Source organism: Coenobita brevimanus, chromosome 24 (assembly GCF_032717465.1).
Source record: "Coenobita brevimanus isolate Jiangsu-jjx chromosome 24, ASM3271746v2, whole genome shotgun sequence".
Taxonomy (NCBI): domain Eukaryota; kingdom Metazoa; phylum Arthropoda; class Malacostraca; order Decapoda; family Coenobitidae; genus Coenobita; species Coenobita brevimanus.
Genome location: NC_136977.1, coordinates 62,275,048 through 62,293,710, shown reverse-complemented (window position 1 = coordinate 62,293,710; position 18,663 = coordinate 62,275,048). Strand labels below are relative to the sequence as shown.

Below are 18,663 nucleotides of genomic sequence, written 5' to 3'. Positions count from 1 at the left end.
TCACAGGTATACCAAAATTTTTCTAATAATGGATGTAAGTGACCATGGTGAGGTGTGGTGCTGTTCTCCATTGAGAGGTGTGTTGACGTAAGTAGTGCTGCTCGACACCAGCTGCCAAGCCCTCTTCTTCACACCTCTTGTAACTTCAACTGCAAAAAATTCAGGAAGTAAGATAACCTTGAATAAAAGCATGTCATTACCTGAAATAAGATATAACATTCTTTTTTCTTGGTCAAAATGCTAATTATGGTAGATTCTGCCATTTTTGGTCCCCTCCTTTTGTGCATGAAAAATAATTTGAAATTAACCGAGGTAAAATGAAAAGTGGGTAATTTGCAATCAAACAATTAATATACAATAATAATATGAACCCTGACCAAACTGGTTCATTCATTATTCATCATACAGTCCTGTGGTGCTCCCTGAGTAGCATAGAAGCCCGAAGCAAGGTAAGTTGGTCCTAGCATTTACGAAGAGAGCAACCAGCCTCATTCATCCCTGAGTGGCATTACGTGAGCAATGAACCCCAACCACCCCTTGGGTATAAACCTCCCCAGGCTCAATCCAATTGGAGTGCCTTATTTACCCACTAAACCACCAGGCACCATAGGGAGGTAACCATATACCCAAATTATGGTGCCTGATGGTTTAGTGGGTAATTATGGCACTCCAATTGGACTGAACCAGTGAAGGTTTATATCCAAGGGGTGGTTGGGGTTATTGCTCACATAATGCCACTCAGGGATGAGTGAGGCTGGTCACTCTCATCTCAAATGACAGGACCAACTTGCTAGCCCCAGGCTCCTACACTCCTCATGGGACAATGTAGGATTGGATGATGGATGAATGGATGAGATAAACAGAGAGACTGATAATCGTTCGATCTGTATTTGTAATACCGAGTAGTTGTGTCATTGAACTGTCCTGAAATTCCATCTATCTATCTATAGCCATACGCCATAATCCCATAAGGGGTGGTTGTTTGACTGTGAGTTACTGGTAGTTGTTTTACAGGGAGGGGCACTAACCCTCCGCCAACCCACTTGCTGACACGCAGGGAACTTGTATGGGTTGATTATACCATATGGTTACCAATGAGCACTGTAAATGGTTCCCTGGCTTACAGGAAACCATTAGGCTTGTCACTCAATAAAAAGCTACCTAAAAAAAGAAAGAAGAGTAATAAAAAGTGACAGGAAAGATGGGAGAAATGGGAAGAAAGGAGGGCAGACACACACAAAGAATGATAAAGATGAAGGAAGACGTAGGCAGCACTACATCAAGTGAATGGATGATGGCTGCCACCACTTATCCTGAAGTTGTGTACAGGGATTTTTATTCAAGCCCCCCAAATGCCCCACACTGTGAATACCAGTATCTTATTTTATCAAAGACCTGTTATATAGGCATGAGATGAACTGGGAATGCTGAAAAATGGGTATTCAAATTTTCAGGACAGTATAAACTGTAATTTTGCTGTAATGAGCACCAAAACATACAGGAAACAAATCTTAATTGGTCTTTATTGAGGTATATCATTCAATGCTACATCCCTCTCCTGAAGTATGTTACAGTTTGCGAGTTAATGCTGATCATTCTGCAGGTAATACCAACACAAAGATCATCATGGTGCCAGTGCCTGATACATTACAGTGAAACCCAGTTTTTTTTTTTTTCTCTCTCTCTCTAAATTAATAATGTTTTCCAGTATCATCAAAATGGAGAGAAAAGGAGTACTTCAGTGATATGGCAAACAGACACATTCAATTCATTCTAGTAAATACACTGAAGTGCTAGATTGTGATAATAAATATAAATTACATGCTGTATGTTGTTCACAGCATACCAGTTCATGACAGCAAAGTCAAGTGAGGAATGGGATTAGGAACAAAGTACCGGTAACAATGTATCAAGAAAGACTTATAATCAGTGTGTTCTTCCTCTTTTACCCTACAGATCAGAAACCTGGAATCTTAATATTAAAATATTAAAAATGGACAAAGGTAGGTTATACTTTTTCTAAAAGACAGGAGACAAATAATCAAATTAATGGAGTGGCCACTCAGAGATTGTGGGGGAAGAGGCATACAAAACAAACTAGAAATGTCATTCCCAATATGCCAGGATGGGATGGAACTTGTTAACAACCTCTGGATCTGTGTGAAAATATGGGGGAACCTTCATCCTATGGTAGACTGATTCACACTAGTGGTGATCAAATGAAAGTGGCCAGATGTTTGGAAGGACTTTCACCCTGTGGTGAACTGATTCAAGCTGATAATGATCAAGTGACAGTGGATATATGATGTGTGAAAATAGTTTTACTACACTTGTGTAACTTACCAGATTTTCCATGTGATTCAATGGAAGGTACACATGAGTCATTCTTGCACAGTTGAGTGATTCCTATTCCTAGACTGGTGAGAGTTTCTTCATGCCATCCTGTGCCATTGGTCCGTAAGATAGCCAAGCGTTCATGAATCTGCTGGAGCTGGTAGCCAGGTGGAGCCAGGACATTCTGGTGCATAAGCCTAGTGCTAACAGGCACAACTGTACTGCTGACAACTTTCTTTGTGTGGTGGTGGCTTTCATGGTAATCTCCAGACCTGGCTTCTTTAGATTCATGAGGATGGAAGTTCTCCAAAGAATGAACTGTTTCTGAATGATCAATAATATCATCATGGCCGCCAACTGTCTGCTTCCCGTGGTGACGGTGTAAATTAGAATGATCATACACATATTTTGGAGAATTGTGGGAAAAATCTCTCCTTGCTCGTGGACTCTCCACAGTTGTTGGTAACTGGATGGTAAGTTTCTCTTGCACTGGATTTTCAATACCTTCATTCAGCTTCCCAGGATTACTCATAGAGTACTTTCGTAACAATTCACCATAAGGCAATCCTTCACCATCATCAGATTTGGAGGTAACATTACCATCTGTCAAAGTCTCAATATGAATTTCTGTTTCATGATCATTCTCCATGTTAGTTGCTTCAGTTTCAGCACTATTTGATTCCTCACTGACCAAGCTACTTCTGGTTGTCCTTCGGCTAATAGGAGGTGGCTTTACACTTTTAGCACGTGTGGATATGTGTCTCCATTCCCATACCTTTAGTACTGCCCCATGGCACTGACCATGCACCCACAAGGGGGCCCAGGCTACAATAGTACTGTGTTCATAGTTACGCCGCCACAGCACCTTGTCATCATCCCCTCTCAGCTGCACCTCAGACTGGCACAGTGGGCACACACCCTGAGGAATGACTACCACTTTACACTCCATCTTACCATCTCCAGCCACACTTTTTCTGTCATCATTAATGGAAAATTTTTGAGAAAGTACAAGTTTTTCTGATGGAGCTGCATCCCCAAGTATCTGATGCAAAAGAGCTTTAAGGGGAATGCTTCCGGTCTTCTCTGAAATATGTAAGAAAGAGAAACATCAGAAAACAGTTTATTGTGGTAAAGCATTAAACACTTATAAATTTACTGTGGCAATTGCTATGGTAAATCCTGTACTGATAAGATATACTGTTCCTTTTTTATATGGTAAGCACATGTACTATGTCTGAAAATTTGTTATAATAAATCACAAAGGGCAATTAACAATGATTTAAGAATTATAAAGGCTTCATTTACTGCAATGAATTATACTTACTACTGTCATGGGAGTCTAGACAGGAGAAGTTAATTAGATGACCCTCCAAGACTATTGAGAGAATTTTGTGACACTGTTTCAGTGTAAATGGTGATCCCAAGACACTGCCAGACTGACCACACACAAGAACTATTTGATTAGTGGTATGGCTGTCTGGCAATGGCTCAGGAACCTCCTCTTCTGAGTTCCACATCTCTGAATGTTCTTGGTTCCAAGATGACATTGAATCAGACAGAAGCCCAAAGAACAACAGGTCCCTGAAGCTATCATTGTTAACATCTGGGATCAAGAGAGCTGGGCCAGGGTACAACAGTTTTAATGAGGCTGGAGTGGGCACAGGCTGCTCAGTGGACATCTGGCCTGTGGTTGGTGTCACACCTGAAACACAATATACACACTGTACTAAGCTGTGAGTGTACTTATTTTTATATGCAATGTTTTGGTAAAGCTGTAACAATGGTACTAAAGGGATGAAAATGAAATTAGATATGGTGGCAAAGGCAACATCATACATAAAACAGTTTATCAGATATATAAACCATAAACGTTCATATGTTCTCCCACTATCATACAGTACTGTATTACACTCCTAGCACATGCTGCATACAAAGATCCCTCAACACAGAGGGAGAACCCTTTCAATGTCAGGTAAGGCAACAACTCCCTAAACTTCTAACCAATCCTTACCCTTGCTACTACAGTAACTCCAGCCTCAGCTCCAGCACATGTCATGTCCCCATATAGCAGAACTCCTCCACACACTCACGAGACTCTCCAGCAAGATTATTTCTCTCCCTCCTCTCTCCTTTACATAGTTACTGACAACCTTAAGGGCCACATTTCTAACATTAGTCTCATGTCTTGATTGGACAACAAGATCTACCTGAATATGACACACATAGTTACTTATATTGTACCTTGCAATCTATCTTTCACATCACATACATCTATCCTCTATATTTTCCATAAAGAGGATGAAGTTATTTCCAAATAGCTCATGGCCACTGTCCCCTCTCCACCACTGAGCCTCAGATTACACCACCATCCAAAACCTGGGACAACTAAGTGGGTTGTTGCTATGTTGCTGCTCCTGTAACTTAATCCTGGTCTGTCTGGCCAAGCAGACCCATTGACTATAGGCTAGCAACTGCTGAACCAGGGTTCTTCCTACAATAAGGAGCATGGATATAATTATGAGAAGGTTTAGCCCCCAGGTAGATGCTCCTGCTGCTTCACCCAGGATGCACACCAAAATCAGGTGTAGGCTTTTTGTCAGTGCCACAACAGCCACAACACTGTTTGACAATGTATGATAATGAAAGATAATGAGAAAATCATCATGATCATCACCCAGACCTCTTTTCCCACCCTAGGCCAGGGTGAGGAGTAGAAGTGTCCAGACATCCTAAGTCTGTCCAATTCAATAGGCCAAGCTTCCATTCGCTCATCATTCAAGCCCACGGAATCCTGGTTCCCTCTGATAGGCCAAAAGGTTTCACCATGTACTGTAGCTTCATATATACCTATCTGACAAAGTCAATCCAAACAATGTCACATTAAAAAGGGATGCCATATCCCTTGTTATGTGCTTCTCAGCACAAAATTCATCCAGCCAACTCAATCTCTTGTCAGTCCCTTCGCCTCACCAACTTCCATTCCTCTTTTCCTCGCATCCTCATCCACCATCTCTCTCCACCTACTTCTTGGCCCATCTTGCCTCCTCCCTCCTTCAAATTCACTCCAACATACCTTTTTCACCACTCTGTTGTAAACCATTCTCTCCATATGGCCATACCGTCTCAGCACACTGACTCTGGTGGCACTACTTCCGCCCTCTTCCTCTCCTCATTCAAACCTCTCACATTCCACATGGCCATGCGAACCTGCCCATTTGGTTGGGGCCCTGGGCAGGTATTGGGCCTTCCATGGCTCTCCGAAATAATGGCCATGATTTAGTGATTTTAGATAGGGGAATCTGGGGGCACTTAACTCGGAAAAAAAAAAAAAAAAGGTTATACGGTTACCACCCAACGTTGTAAATGGATACCTGGGTACGGGAAACCATTTGAACTGTCACTCAGTGCAGCGACCATAAGGCAACACTACACTGAGTAAGTGGATGATGGGTGTCCCCACCTACCACCAAATGAAAAAATAACTGAATAATGGAGAGCAAAGTGACTTTAACGTGACTTGTTTTGGGGGTCTACAGAGGAGGAAAGCAGTGCCAGGAAAGGTGACACAAACAGAGGAGATGAATGCTGTTGAAAAATGGGAAAGCAGCTGGGATTGATGAGGTGCATGCAGAGATCATAAATGTAGTGGAGACAGCGGAATGAGGTGCTTGTTGGAGATATGTAAGAAGGCATGGATGAGTGAAACTGTGCCAGCAGAGTGGAGAAATGCAGTGACTATACCCCTGTACATAAAGAACAGTGAGCGATGGGAGTGCAAGAATGATCGAGGCATAAATCTATTGAGTGTGGTGGGGAAGGTATATGGAAGAATTACTGTATTACAGAGAAAGTAAGAGCGATATCAGAAGTCCCAGTAAGTGACAAACGGGATGGATTTAGGAGTGGCAGAGGATATGTGGATCAAATATTTGCAGTAAGACAGATAGTGGAGAAGGTGAGAGAGAAGGACTGTAAGGTGTTTATGGCATTTATGACTGGGAAAAAAGCATACGACAAATTAGACAGAGAAGGATTGTGGAAGGTTTTGAGTATGTACAATGTGAATGGTAAGCTGCTAGGTGTCGTAAAGAGTTTTTACGATGGTAGTGAGGCATGCGTAAGGGTAAATGGGCATCGAAGTGAATGGTTCACGATCAGTGTGGGCGTCCGACAAGGTTGTGTGATGTTCCCATGGTTGTTCAATATATATATGGATGGGGTGATAAAAGAAGTAAAAAACATGAGTAATGGAGAAAGGGATGACACTGGTAATGAATGTGACAGATGCAATACCTAAAATTTGTTGCATGCTGATGATGCAGTGCTACTTGCAAATATCGGACAAAAGCTTGGTAGACTAGTGCTGAGTTTTGTAGATGTCTGTGAGCGTTGTACCTTGAGCATAAATACAGAAAAGAGTAAAATGATGGTTACTGAGAGAGAAAGTGACTCCCAGTGTGATGTTACACTGAATGGAGAGAGACTGGAATTAGTGAGGGAGCTCAAATACCTGGGTAAAGTAACAGAAAAGTGAGGAAAATGGACAAAAGAAGTGGAAAGGAGAGTGAAACAAGGAAGGAGAGTAGCTGGTGCTATGAAGGTCTTGATAAAAAACAGAGGCTTGAGTGCTGCAGCTGTGTGAGACTTACATGAAGGAGTGTTAGCGCCAACTTTAAGATATGGATGTGAGACTATGGTGTGGCATGAAAATGAAAAGTCAAGAGTAAGAGCAGTGCAGGTGAGACTGCTGAGGAATGTATGTGGAGTACAGAGAGTGGATAGGATATGAAATGATGTGATTCGTGAAAGATGCGGAGTGAGGACACCAGAACTGAAGAGAGTGTATTGAGATGGTTTGGTCATATGGAGAGAATGGATGACAACAGAGTGGTGAAAAAGCTATATCTGAGTAAATTTTTAGGAGGGAGGAGGTGAGGTAGGCCAAGAAGAAGGTGGAGGGATACGGTGGATGAGTGTGTGAGGAAGAGAGGTATGAAAGTTGGTGAAGCTATGGTTTGACATGAGACTGAGCTGGCTGAATGAATTTTGTGCGGAGATGTGCACGACCAGGGGTTTAGCACCCCTTTCTAACGTGAAAGAGTTCGGATTGACTCTGTCAGATAGGTATATGTGACGCTACAGAACGTGGTGAAAATTTTTTGGCCTATCTGATGGAGCCAGGATTCTGTAAGCTTGAATGATAAGTGAATGGAAGCATGACCCATTGAAATGGGCAAACTTAGGCTGTCTGGAAGTTGCTACTCCTCACCCTGCCTTAGGATGGGAAAGGAGGTCCGGATGATGATGATGATGATGATGATTATGATGAATAAAAACTTTCATTATATAATTCTTGATGGATAAATAACAAAGAAAAATATACCTAGGCAAAGTGGGTACAGCTTATCTACCCTGCCCTCTCACGTCCGTCCTAACCAAGTACAGTAACCCCTCCAATATCCGGATCAATAGAGCCATAGGCAGGTCCGGATAGTGGTCCTGTCCGGATATTGGGCCCCAGCTTATGGACTAGTACTTATGGACCCTAAGTCTGAAAAACACCTATACAACTCCCTCTGGACATGCATTGCACCTATTTAAGACCCAAATCACACCAATAAGGGACATAAAAGACTGAAATAAATGCAAAAGAACCATAAAATGAGGTTTTAGAGGCGAGTTTATACAATATTAAACATTCTGGGTACTTACAAGTCCCTTCCTCTTGGACTGGTTTGAACCGCCAGTTTGCAGTCCACAGTTAATCCTCTGCACTCTAAATTCTAATTTCTTAACACTGCACAACACTGTAAATTCCCATGTGTTCTAGTGGCAAGGTATTGCAGTTTATTCACTGTTTATTCACAAAAAACAAGCACCTGTGGCTTGCACTGTTATGAGTATCTGCTCTCCATCGGAGTTAAGCTGTGACTGTTGATGTTGGTGGGGTAACAGAGTTGCCAGATCGCAACAGCCACATTACCAATCTCCTCAACTTTCATTGTCAAATATAACTTTTCATTACCAAATTCGTAAAGCTAGCATATATTCTTCACTAATTATATATACAAGTGGAAATACATGTAATCACTCTCCTTATAACTAACACCATGTTGATTATTTTCACACTATGTAGGGTAGCAGATTAATCAGAGAGAGCAAACAATCCACCATCTCCATCCTGTGTATCCTCATACATGTGAAAAATCCATTTGGTAATGCATTATTCTAATTCATTACCAAACGAATTTTTCATTACCAAATTGGCCCACACTTGGTAATGAAAAATACCAAATGGCAACCTGACAGGGGAGGGGGGAGGGGGAGGAAGGAAGGGGTGAAGGGACCATGGTGTAACAGCTGTTTGGCGCCAGGCGGGAATTTCAAATTATGGGAGGGAAAAAAGTCAGATTTTTTTCGAATTTTTTGCGTTTTTTGGCCCATTTTGGGAATATTGGATCCCAGGAGGATTATGTCCGGTTAGTGGGGATGTTCGGATATTGGGCGTTCGGATATTAGAGGGATTACTGTACTGTAGTTGTTCAGTGTGGCTGTCACAGAGTAGGAAACCCTTTTCCGAAATGCAACCTTCAGGTATTACACCTTTAATAATTCTTGTGAAATGTGAATAAAATGTCAAAGTGGCTGGTGAAGGTACCTTCCAGCCACACTCTGGAGAACCACCTGTCTGTTAAAATTTCACACTTCCTGTAATGACTTTGCAATGTGAATGTTTGGTTAAAACACATTAATTAATATTTCATTCACCTGTATCACTTGCTTTCAAAATAATGCAAGTTCAATCAGGTTAGAGTTATAAGCAATGAAAAAATGACTTCCTTGGCATCTCATTCATTCGGGAACATTATCAGTAGTGTGTTAGTAATAGTATCTCTTCAATTAATCTTTGAATATAAAGGGTGAAATTGTGGGTTCTGCCTCTGACAGCTGCAACCATCAAGCCATTACATCTAAATCCTAACTTCACTAGTATCAAACAAAGCCAATTGGAAACATGTCACATATAAGATCAGGATACTGTAAATAACCTGCTAGGCTTAGAAAATAAAGCAAGTAGGTAAACTGCAGGTAACCAGCGGGGCCTTTTTGTGCATATACTTAAGCTTAACTTTGTGTAAAACATTTATATATGACAACTGGCCAGTGGATGCAAGTGAATGAAAGCATAATATCCTGGTATCTGGAGCCACCTTATTATGACTGGCACAGCAGTTGCAGACTATAATAATAACAATGATACTATTACCAGTAATGTTGCGGTATTGCTAGCATAGAAATGTCGTCGGTTTAAAACTGTCCTAACGAAATACATACCACTGTCCTTATGCATATGTAAATGCCACATAGTAGTTCCATAGCGTGCCTCAATCATGAACACCATTGAATATGCACCTCGCACTATGCAGTCAGGAAACCTGTCTCCACTGACATCAAGCTGTAAAAAAGTTAACGCATGTCAAAGAATCATTCTAAAACTTTTTCATAGTACCTTACTTATGCACAGTATATTAGGACTTTACATAATCAATGATAATAATAGAATACAGAATACTTCTTGAGCTAACATAAATGAAATCTCTCATTTCATTCCCACACTCATCATTGAAACTAATCCTTCTTTACCTTTGTCAATCTGCATGGATGCCATTCACTATTAGCAAGCAGCACACTATCATCTACAGCAGAAGTATTACACCTTTTTAAGGGACATGGCTATTTTCTTACCAAACCACACTGTAGATCTACTGGACATTCCCTAAGAGGTATGCGCCAATTTTCTCTTCCTAGGTTTCCATCCAGCATTAAAAGACCACAATGTTCTTCACTTTCAGTGCCACTACTTCTTCCTCCGCACTTTATACAATCTGTCTGACTATGATCTGGAAATGAAGGGGATAAAAAAGCATTATAACAGGCACTAAACAGCTTATGAGCTAGAGCTTAAAGACTATACTGGTATATTTTAAGTTATGTGCCACTACCTGATCTTGTTTATCTGAGAAGGATGACCAAAACTTTATGAGGGCAATCTGTAAACATTATTAGAACCACAGTACACTCCTAAATCAATAAAGAAGCCAAAATCAAGATCTGTTCATCTGAGATGCCTGAACGAGAAAAAGGTTGGAAATCGCTGTCAGTAAGCAAGGCTGATCTGTACATGGTGACACCTCCCCCCAACATATGAGAGCAGTACTCCAAGTTGGTCTTTGCCTAGTCTTTAAGCTCTTTCATCTGATGACAATATTTATACCCTTCTTGCTACCCCTAGACAATTCTATCCGATTTAAGAGTGATTTTTAAAACTTCAGGGTTAGACACAGCATTCACTGATCCCTGCAAAACACGTCTAAGATTAATAAAATCATCTGGCAGGAGCAAGAATAAACCAACTGAATGTCACTTAACTCAAGGGGCTACTAATGATCTATCAATCTATCTACAGCCGAAAGCCCTAATCCCGCAAAGGGTGGCCGCAGATAAAAAGCCTCCAAGTCACTCTGTCACCCACCATTTGACTGGCCTCCCTCCAACTCACTCCTCCCTCCCTCATATACCGTACCTTTGAACTCCATCCCTCCACCTCATCCTTGGTCTACCCCTCCCTCTCCCTCCCTCCACTTCACCTACATACACTCTCTTAGTCAGTCTTTCATTATCCATTCTCTCCACATGTCCAAACCACCTCAGTGTATTTCTCCTAATTTCCTCAATCACATCCACATCCACCCCACAACGTTCTTTCACTTCTTCATTCATCAAGCAGTCACTCCACATGCTTCTCTCAGGTAATTCATTTCCACTTCTCTCACTCTTGACTTGTTCCCCTCTAACAAGGTCCATGCCTCGCTTCCATACATCAGGGTAGGGATCACAGTACTATCATGCAGTGACTTTTTAACTTCCATACTCACCTCCCTTATCACCACTTTCAGTGAAACAACAGCCTGCCTTCCCTGCTGTACCCTTTCAAGCACTTCATCTCCAAAATTTCCATCCTTACTCATCACACTACCCAAGTACTTGAATGCATTCATATTCTCCATATCCTCACCATCCAGCCTCATTGTGCATTCTGTGACTTCATTCCTCTCAAACACCACAATTTTACCCTTGTTTACATTAACTATCAGATTCCTCTTCCTACACATTGTCCCAAATTTATTCACCAAACCTTGCAACTCCCATTCATCTTCACTCAACAATACTGTATCATCAGCAAACAGCAACACCGGAATCTTCCACATCTCACCCTCATTCATTAGAGCCACCCCTACATCCACTGCCCTACCTTGCACCTCCTTTACAACCCCATCCATGAATATATGAAACAGCCATGGAGACATCACACATCCCTTTTTCAGTCCCACATTTAGATCAAAGAAGATAATGGCGTCTGGCAATAGATAGATAGAATTCACTCAGCTCACACCTCACCTCAATGCTCAAAATTTCTTTTGTTATACTTGCTTTTCAAACTTATTACAGTATATTAGTTTGATTTTCTTTTAAGTCACTCTATATCCTTTACCATCAACACAGTAAAAACATCTACCAACAATTCTGTACTATGGTAGAAATGCTACTGTAAGAAATGGGAAACATAATGTCATTAGGAAAATAAGTTTCAGATAACTTCAATTTTCATCAAACACAGAAAGGAATGTGGGCACACAAATTGCACGTACACTGGATAAAAAAAAGTAACTACAACTACAGGAACAACAACAGAACTTCATGCACATTCAGACATATGGTACTAATCTCATTCACCTCTAAAGAATAGCAGTGTTCATTAAAGACTAATCTGTAAATGTATCAAACCTGAGTGCCATTGGTCTGTGTCGGCAAGGGTGGAAGAGTTTGTGTCCCAGCTGGAGATATTGTTGGAAATGTAGTAGCTCAATAGCACATTGCTGCCACCTCCTGGTCTCCGAATCATAAGTGTTTCGTTGATGCCTGAAAGTTAATTAAATAAATGGAATTATCAGTATAATTTTTTGAATTAATGTCAGACATTTGAATTTACCTATGAGAAACCAATCATATAAAAAATGTGAATATCTTTCCTGAGTAACATTTTGGCCAGGAATGAAGATATCTATACGGTATATATTTTATTCTGGCTATTGCCATATGATTTTATTTTGGTCAGAGAAACCCATACCAGTCAAAGGGTTAACACATCAGTAAAACAACAGCAGCAGCAATAACAACAACAAAGCAACTTACCCATTCCCTCAATCTTCACAGCCCATTCCCTATCCCTAAGGGCAAGGTCTCCCTCACAGGGCTGGACATCACAAGGGAGTACCCAGAGGAAGGTAGCCACTACCAAGATACCAAGCATAATGGATGCAATGAAACAAGCTCGACGGGCTGGTGACATCGGGGTGGGTGTCCAGATAGTGATAGGGGTGTCCAGGACTGTCTTGAGATCACTGTCATTGTTATTCAGCAGACGGTACTCACTGGTGGGGCTCACTGATGGACAAATACAAAACAAATTGAAAAAATGTTATGTAATTAATTATATCACCTTCATCCATCTATCTATCATCCAATCCTTTAGTACTTCATCAGGAGCATGCAGGCCTGAGTTAGACTACTTCATCGAGCTATTTAAAGTAAAAATAACCATTCACTTTTCCCTAAGTGGAATTATGAAAAACAATAAACTCCCTCCACCTGTTGGAAGCAAACCCTTCTGGGTCACATCCAGCTGCAGCTCCTTAATTCACTAGACTACAAGGCATCCATTTTGTTACTGGCTACCACCCAATCCACTAAATGATTTCCTGGGCTATAAAAAACTATTTAGCTTGGGTCTGACTGCTAAGAGAATGGATTTATGATCCATTATATATGGTACAACTAAGTTCCCCTACTTTAAGTTATTTCTTTTAACTGTTTCTAGATTCTGACAATCTCATTAATAATAAAGGGAACAGGGTCAAGATGATGATGATGAATAATGTGGGTATATACCGTAGTGTAAGAATATCTTACCCATATGATTCTGTCCATTTAAATTTGCCCCATCATGGTGAGATAATGTCCGGTGTTTGCTGCTACTAAAAATCTCCTCTTCGCTGTCTTCCACAGGTTCATCATCTTCATCCTCCTCCTCCTCCTCCTCTTCTTCTTCATCCTCTTCCTCTTCTTCCAATCCATTTAAGCCATCTTCTATTTCCTCATCCTCTTCCTCTATGCATATTCCATCAGTTTCTGTCTCATCTTGAAGAAGGAGAGTGTAGTGATTGCTGCTGCCTGGAAATTACCAGAGTCAACACTTATAATCAAATATGAATATGTCTGGAGGTCCTAAAAACACTATAATCTACAATAAAACTTATGACACCAGTTACCAGAGATTTTCTACCTCAGTCATTTACTCATAAACAATGTAGTGTTCTGTCATTCACAAGCTGCTGTCAGTGCAAACTAACATATTAAACTTTTGCAAGGAAAATGTGAAACAATTATTATCAAAGTCTGATCACACACATGGATGCTAGTAAACTCATGCAAAACACAAATGCACACATTTGAAAACTGTCTTTGTTATGGCTGTCCATGAAAGGGGCTTTGCAGTGGAAATAGTTCTTAAGTTCACCAACAATGGGTGGTGGCAATATTGATGTATGACTGAAAGTTATTGTTTGTAAAGTATATGTCTTTTTCTCCACCAAACTCAAGTCAAGGGTTACTGGTAATACTGTTTCTAATGAGGGTCAAAGTTCAGCTTGGACTGTCACAACTCCTAGAATATTACCCACACTGGGATTAACTGATGTCACGATGCTCCTCACACTGTTTATGAAGTGGACCAGAGAATTAGCACTGTTGCTGCTGCTACTGCAGTTCAAGTGCCTCTAACTGGCTTATTGGTATATTTTGGCTGGATGACCCTATCCCACTTTTCCAATATTCATTTAAGCTACTGTAGCACAATGGTGATACTGGTACCAACATCCTGGCAACAAAGCCAGCACCCCTCCACCTGCAGATTATTGAAAGGATATGTGATCAGTTAGACAGGGACACCCATATATATCCTGTCCCATAGGTATCAATTTGTGCCTCGATATGACATAAGCACTTTCATGCCAAGGCTGCTTCAAAAATTTCTAGGATTAAGGCTGCCATGTCTGGAGAAAAATCAGAGAGGGCAATGAAATACAGATGTCCAGTCCTAATTACCCAACAAGCCAGGGATGTTTTCCAAAATAACACAACTATTCCACATAAATGGTATCTGTATTGTAAACTGGGGGAAACTGGTATATCAGCTTTATGGGTATCAATGGAACATTAATGGGCAGTTTACAGACAACAGAACATCCAAAAAGGTGATTTATAATGAGAACTAAACTTACAGAACTATACTATGGTGAGATTGAGATTTGAATTTTCTGCATATTTGGTACAGTTCTGCTGATCTGGTTTTCTTTATACATACCTTTATTCATGTGTTATAATTTCACCAGATAAGATGCCAAGAAAAAATCTGAAAAAAAGAAAAGACAAATATTTTCAGTCAATAATACCGTAGCTATTTAGTAAAAGCAAGTCTATAACCAAACCATACCGGTACGTGCTCCCTATGTGTCAACAAGTGGGTTGGTGGAGGGTTGGTGCCCTTCCCTGTAAAACAACTAACTCAGTGTCAAATGGCCACCCTTTGCGGGATTATGGTGTCTGGCAATAGACAGATAGATAAATAGAAGTCTATACGTTACCTAGAGAGCAAGATCAAACCAAACATGGCAGAAACTAAGCTTTTCATGAAAATGTTTTCTTTAACTACTAAGCCACTGGTTATACAGGTAAAATTACCTCATATGGCAAATTATTATACTGAACCCCTATGGAGATTATATCTGTGAAGCAACCGCATATTCTGTTCTTCAACATACAAGGAAATCCTACACAGCAGTGGTTCCCAAAATTTTTACAAAGGCCCTTTTTCCACAAAAAAGTTTGTATTCCCCATTTCCTTTCACACACTCTCTCTTCCCATCTAAAGCTCAGAATTTTCGTAACTATTGAAAATCTGTTACAATCTATCTATCTATCTATAGCCCGACGCCCTAATCCCGCAAAGGGTGGCCGCAGACAAAACGCCTCCAAGTCGCTCTGTCACCCACCATTTGACTACCCTCCCCCCAACTCACCTCCCCCTCCCTCATATACCTCTCAACTCCATCCCTCCACCTATCCTCGGTCTACCTCTCCCTCTCCCTCCCTCCACCTCACCTACATACACCCTCTTAGTCAGTCTTTCATTCTCCATTCTCTTCACATGTCCAAACCACCTCAGTGTATTTCTCCTAATCTTCTCAACCACATTCACATCCACCCCACAACATTCCTTCTTCATTTGTCAACCTGTCCCTCCATGTCACTCCACATGCTCCTCTCAAGTAACTCATTTCCACTGCTCTCACTATTGACTTGTTCCCCTCTTGCAAGGTCCACGCCTCGCTTCCATACGTCAGGGTAGGGATCACAATACTATCATGCAGTGACTTCTTAACTTCCATACTCACCTCCCTATTTCTCATCACTGCTTTCAGTGTACCAACAACCTTCCTTCCCTGTTGTACCCTTTCATGCACTTCATCCCCCCAAATTCCATCCTTACTCATCACACTACCCAAGTACTTGAATGCACTCACACTCTCCATATCCTCACCATCCAACCTCACTGTACATTCTGTGACTTCATTCCTCTCAAACACCATAACTTTACTTTTGTTTACATTAACTTTCAGCTTCCTCCTCCTACACACTGTCCCAAATTCATTCACCAAACCTTGCAACTCCCATTCATCTTCACTCAGCAATACTGTATCATCAGCAAACAGCAACACCGGAATCTTCCAAACCTCACCCTCATTCATTAGAGCCACCCCCAGATTTAAAAAACATGAACTGCAGTGGGGCACTGAAACCGAACTGCAGGAACTTCATAAGCTATCTCACAGGATGCCTACAAGAACGTGCATTTGGTAAGAAGTGCCCCAAAACGGTACTGTGCATTAAGAGCATTCAGTAATCGTGGCATGTTCAGTAGTAATCACACAACCAAATGACAATGAAAGTAGGTGTGATCATACAGTAAATCTTTATGCAGCTACGTCACATAGGTAACACTTTATTTTAAAAATTATGAAGGTTAGTAAAATAATGTTTGGCCACTAAATTAAAGCTCTTCATATTCAGTTAAATCTAAGGTACCGGTATATATAGTATGAAGCATAACAATATAGTCCTTACTTACAAACATAAAAAAAAATAAAAAAGCACTCCTGTCAACACTTCACTCCAATACGAAATCTCATAATACTGCACGTTTCCTCATACAGCAGACCCTTGCTACAATGAACTACGCCTAAATGGGGGGAAACCAGGGTCAATAAAGCCAAAAAATTCGATAAATCTGAGGGTCCACTCCCTTCATAAGGGAATTCTAGCACATGTTTGAAAATAACTGAGTACAATTTCATATTTCAGTACTGTATTAGAAATGAAAACTATACCCATTTTACACTAAATTGGCCCATTATTTTGCCCTTCAGCAACTTATTTCACATCTTTGTCATAGCACTTCTTCATGACTAGGTCAGTATTACTATAATCTGTTATTACAACTCGGCAATCATGGTGGGGAGAGGGTAGTTTCAGGCCAGGCTGGCATTAAAAGGGCAGGAAAAGCATGTATTGTACACTGTACCTGTATAGATAGCCATACACTGCCCTACTCGTGCCTTTCTCATGGACCTCAGTCACCTCCATCGTCTTTCAAATGGAATGACTCCTCCTCTTTGTGTTTTCAGAAGAAGAAAATGAAGGAAAATTCTTTACTAGAAGCCATTCTTCACAATTACAATGGAAAAACATGTGGCAAAATCAAGATGTGAGAAACAGTTGTTTGAATGCAAAGATGTGGCAAGTGAGGCCAATTATATGTGATAGTGTGTCCACACACTCTGGTCCTGCCCAAGCCTAATAGATGTAGCTCCCAAATAGCCCAACGCATCACCTACTCCAGCCACCAGATCAACCTAGCCCCAATGGGTGTGAGAACCTTGTTTGCGGGCTCCTGGCCTTTGGTTCCTTCTTTCTAGCATTAAAAAAAAACAAAAAAACTTGTGAGTCACCTCATGCATGGGGACTGGTTCGGAGGGGCCGCATATTATACCTCATTCAGTGACCATTGTTCGATATAGACAAGAAACAGTTCGATTAGCTCACAGGCATTTGGAAGGGCCATGTGGTGAGCCCCAATTATCAACCGTTGTTCAATATAGGCGACGAACGTTTGGTGGGCTCTAGGGCCCATGAAAAATCCAAAATCCGTTACACTGAGGTTTGATATAATGAGGGTCTACTGAACTTTAATAAAATGTCCAATAAAATGATTGTCTTGCAATGCATCTCATCACATAACCTTCATACCATACTTTTCCCTATCTGTATCTACAATGGTGATTGGCAGCATCTCGTGGTTTACTTTTGTACGACTTACTATGATGGCAGAGGCCTTGGCTCAAATAAGGATTAAAGATTTTTTGACTATATTCGGTTTTGTTCCCTTCTCTTCCCACGATATGAGGCTTAAGAAAATGCAGTAGGTCTACAGTGTATCTGCCAATCTCCCGTTTAGTCCTTATCTCATTTACTGGCACAGTACGGCAATCAACAATACTGCTAATTTCCTGCAAAGATATTTACTTCATGCACAGTAACTACCTTACTTAATCCACAAGGCACGGAACAATAATCTTATAATACAGATGTTATCCTGTAGTTCATGAACAATAATTCCACACGTATCGATTGACTACCGGAACAAAGTAATCCTAATTCAAACATGCATGCAACTCACTATAAGCTCTACAGATGTCACAGAACAACTGTGAATAATCTGGTCTCCTAATGGATGCTAAATACAGACTTAATTACAAGTTTAATGCTAACGCCTCACCACAACGTCATGATAGGAGAGCCGCGTCTGACTTTTGTTTACGTTTGGAGCTACCAGAGAAAATGTAACGTTAAGTTGGAAATGGATAACTAAATAAAACATCTGTATTTTCCAAAAGGGTACAACAAAAAAGAAAGGTTGCTGGTTCCCTGAAAGCGGTGATAAGAAACAGAGAAGTGAGCATGGAAGTGAAAAAACTACTGCATGACAGTATTGTGATACCAACTCTAACGTATGGAATTAACACTTGGACCTTGTTGGAGGGATACAAGTCAAGAGTGTGAGCAGTGGAAATGAGTTATTTGAGAGTATAT

General features: G+C 40.8%; 1 protein-coding gene across 1 annotated transcript; it reads right to left on the bottom strand.

Moving 5' to 3' along the window:
* Positions 1-14,864, bottom strand: LOC145393457 (uncharacterized). Its single transcript, XM_080267556.1, has 9 exons — positions 14,819-14,864; positions 13,366-13,626; positions 12,589-12,840; positions 12,181-12,315; positions 10,081-10,235; positions 9,670-9,790; positions 3,659-4,018; positions 2,344-3,417; positions 1-149 (listed from the first exon to the last, which is right to left on the bottom strand). The coding sequence occupies exons 1-9, from the start codon at positions 14,826-14,828 to the stop codon at positions 1-3; spliced, it is 2,517 nt and encodes an 838-aa protein (XP_080123682.1). The 5' UTR covers positions 14,829-14,864.
* Positions 14,865-18,663: the final 3,799 nt, after the last annotated feature.

Excerpts from the sequence above, each read along its gene's own strand:
- LOC145393457 (XM_080267556.1), bottom strand. Across the intron at positions 9,791-10,080 it reads TAGATCTACAGTGTGGTTTG|CTTGATGTCAGTGGAGACAG; the intron begins GTAAGAAAATAG and ends ACTTTTTTACAG. Across the intron at positions 150-2,343 it reads TGAATCACATGGAAAATCTG|TTGAAGTTACAAGAGGTGTG; the intron begins GTAAGTTACACA and ends AATTTTTTGCAG.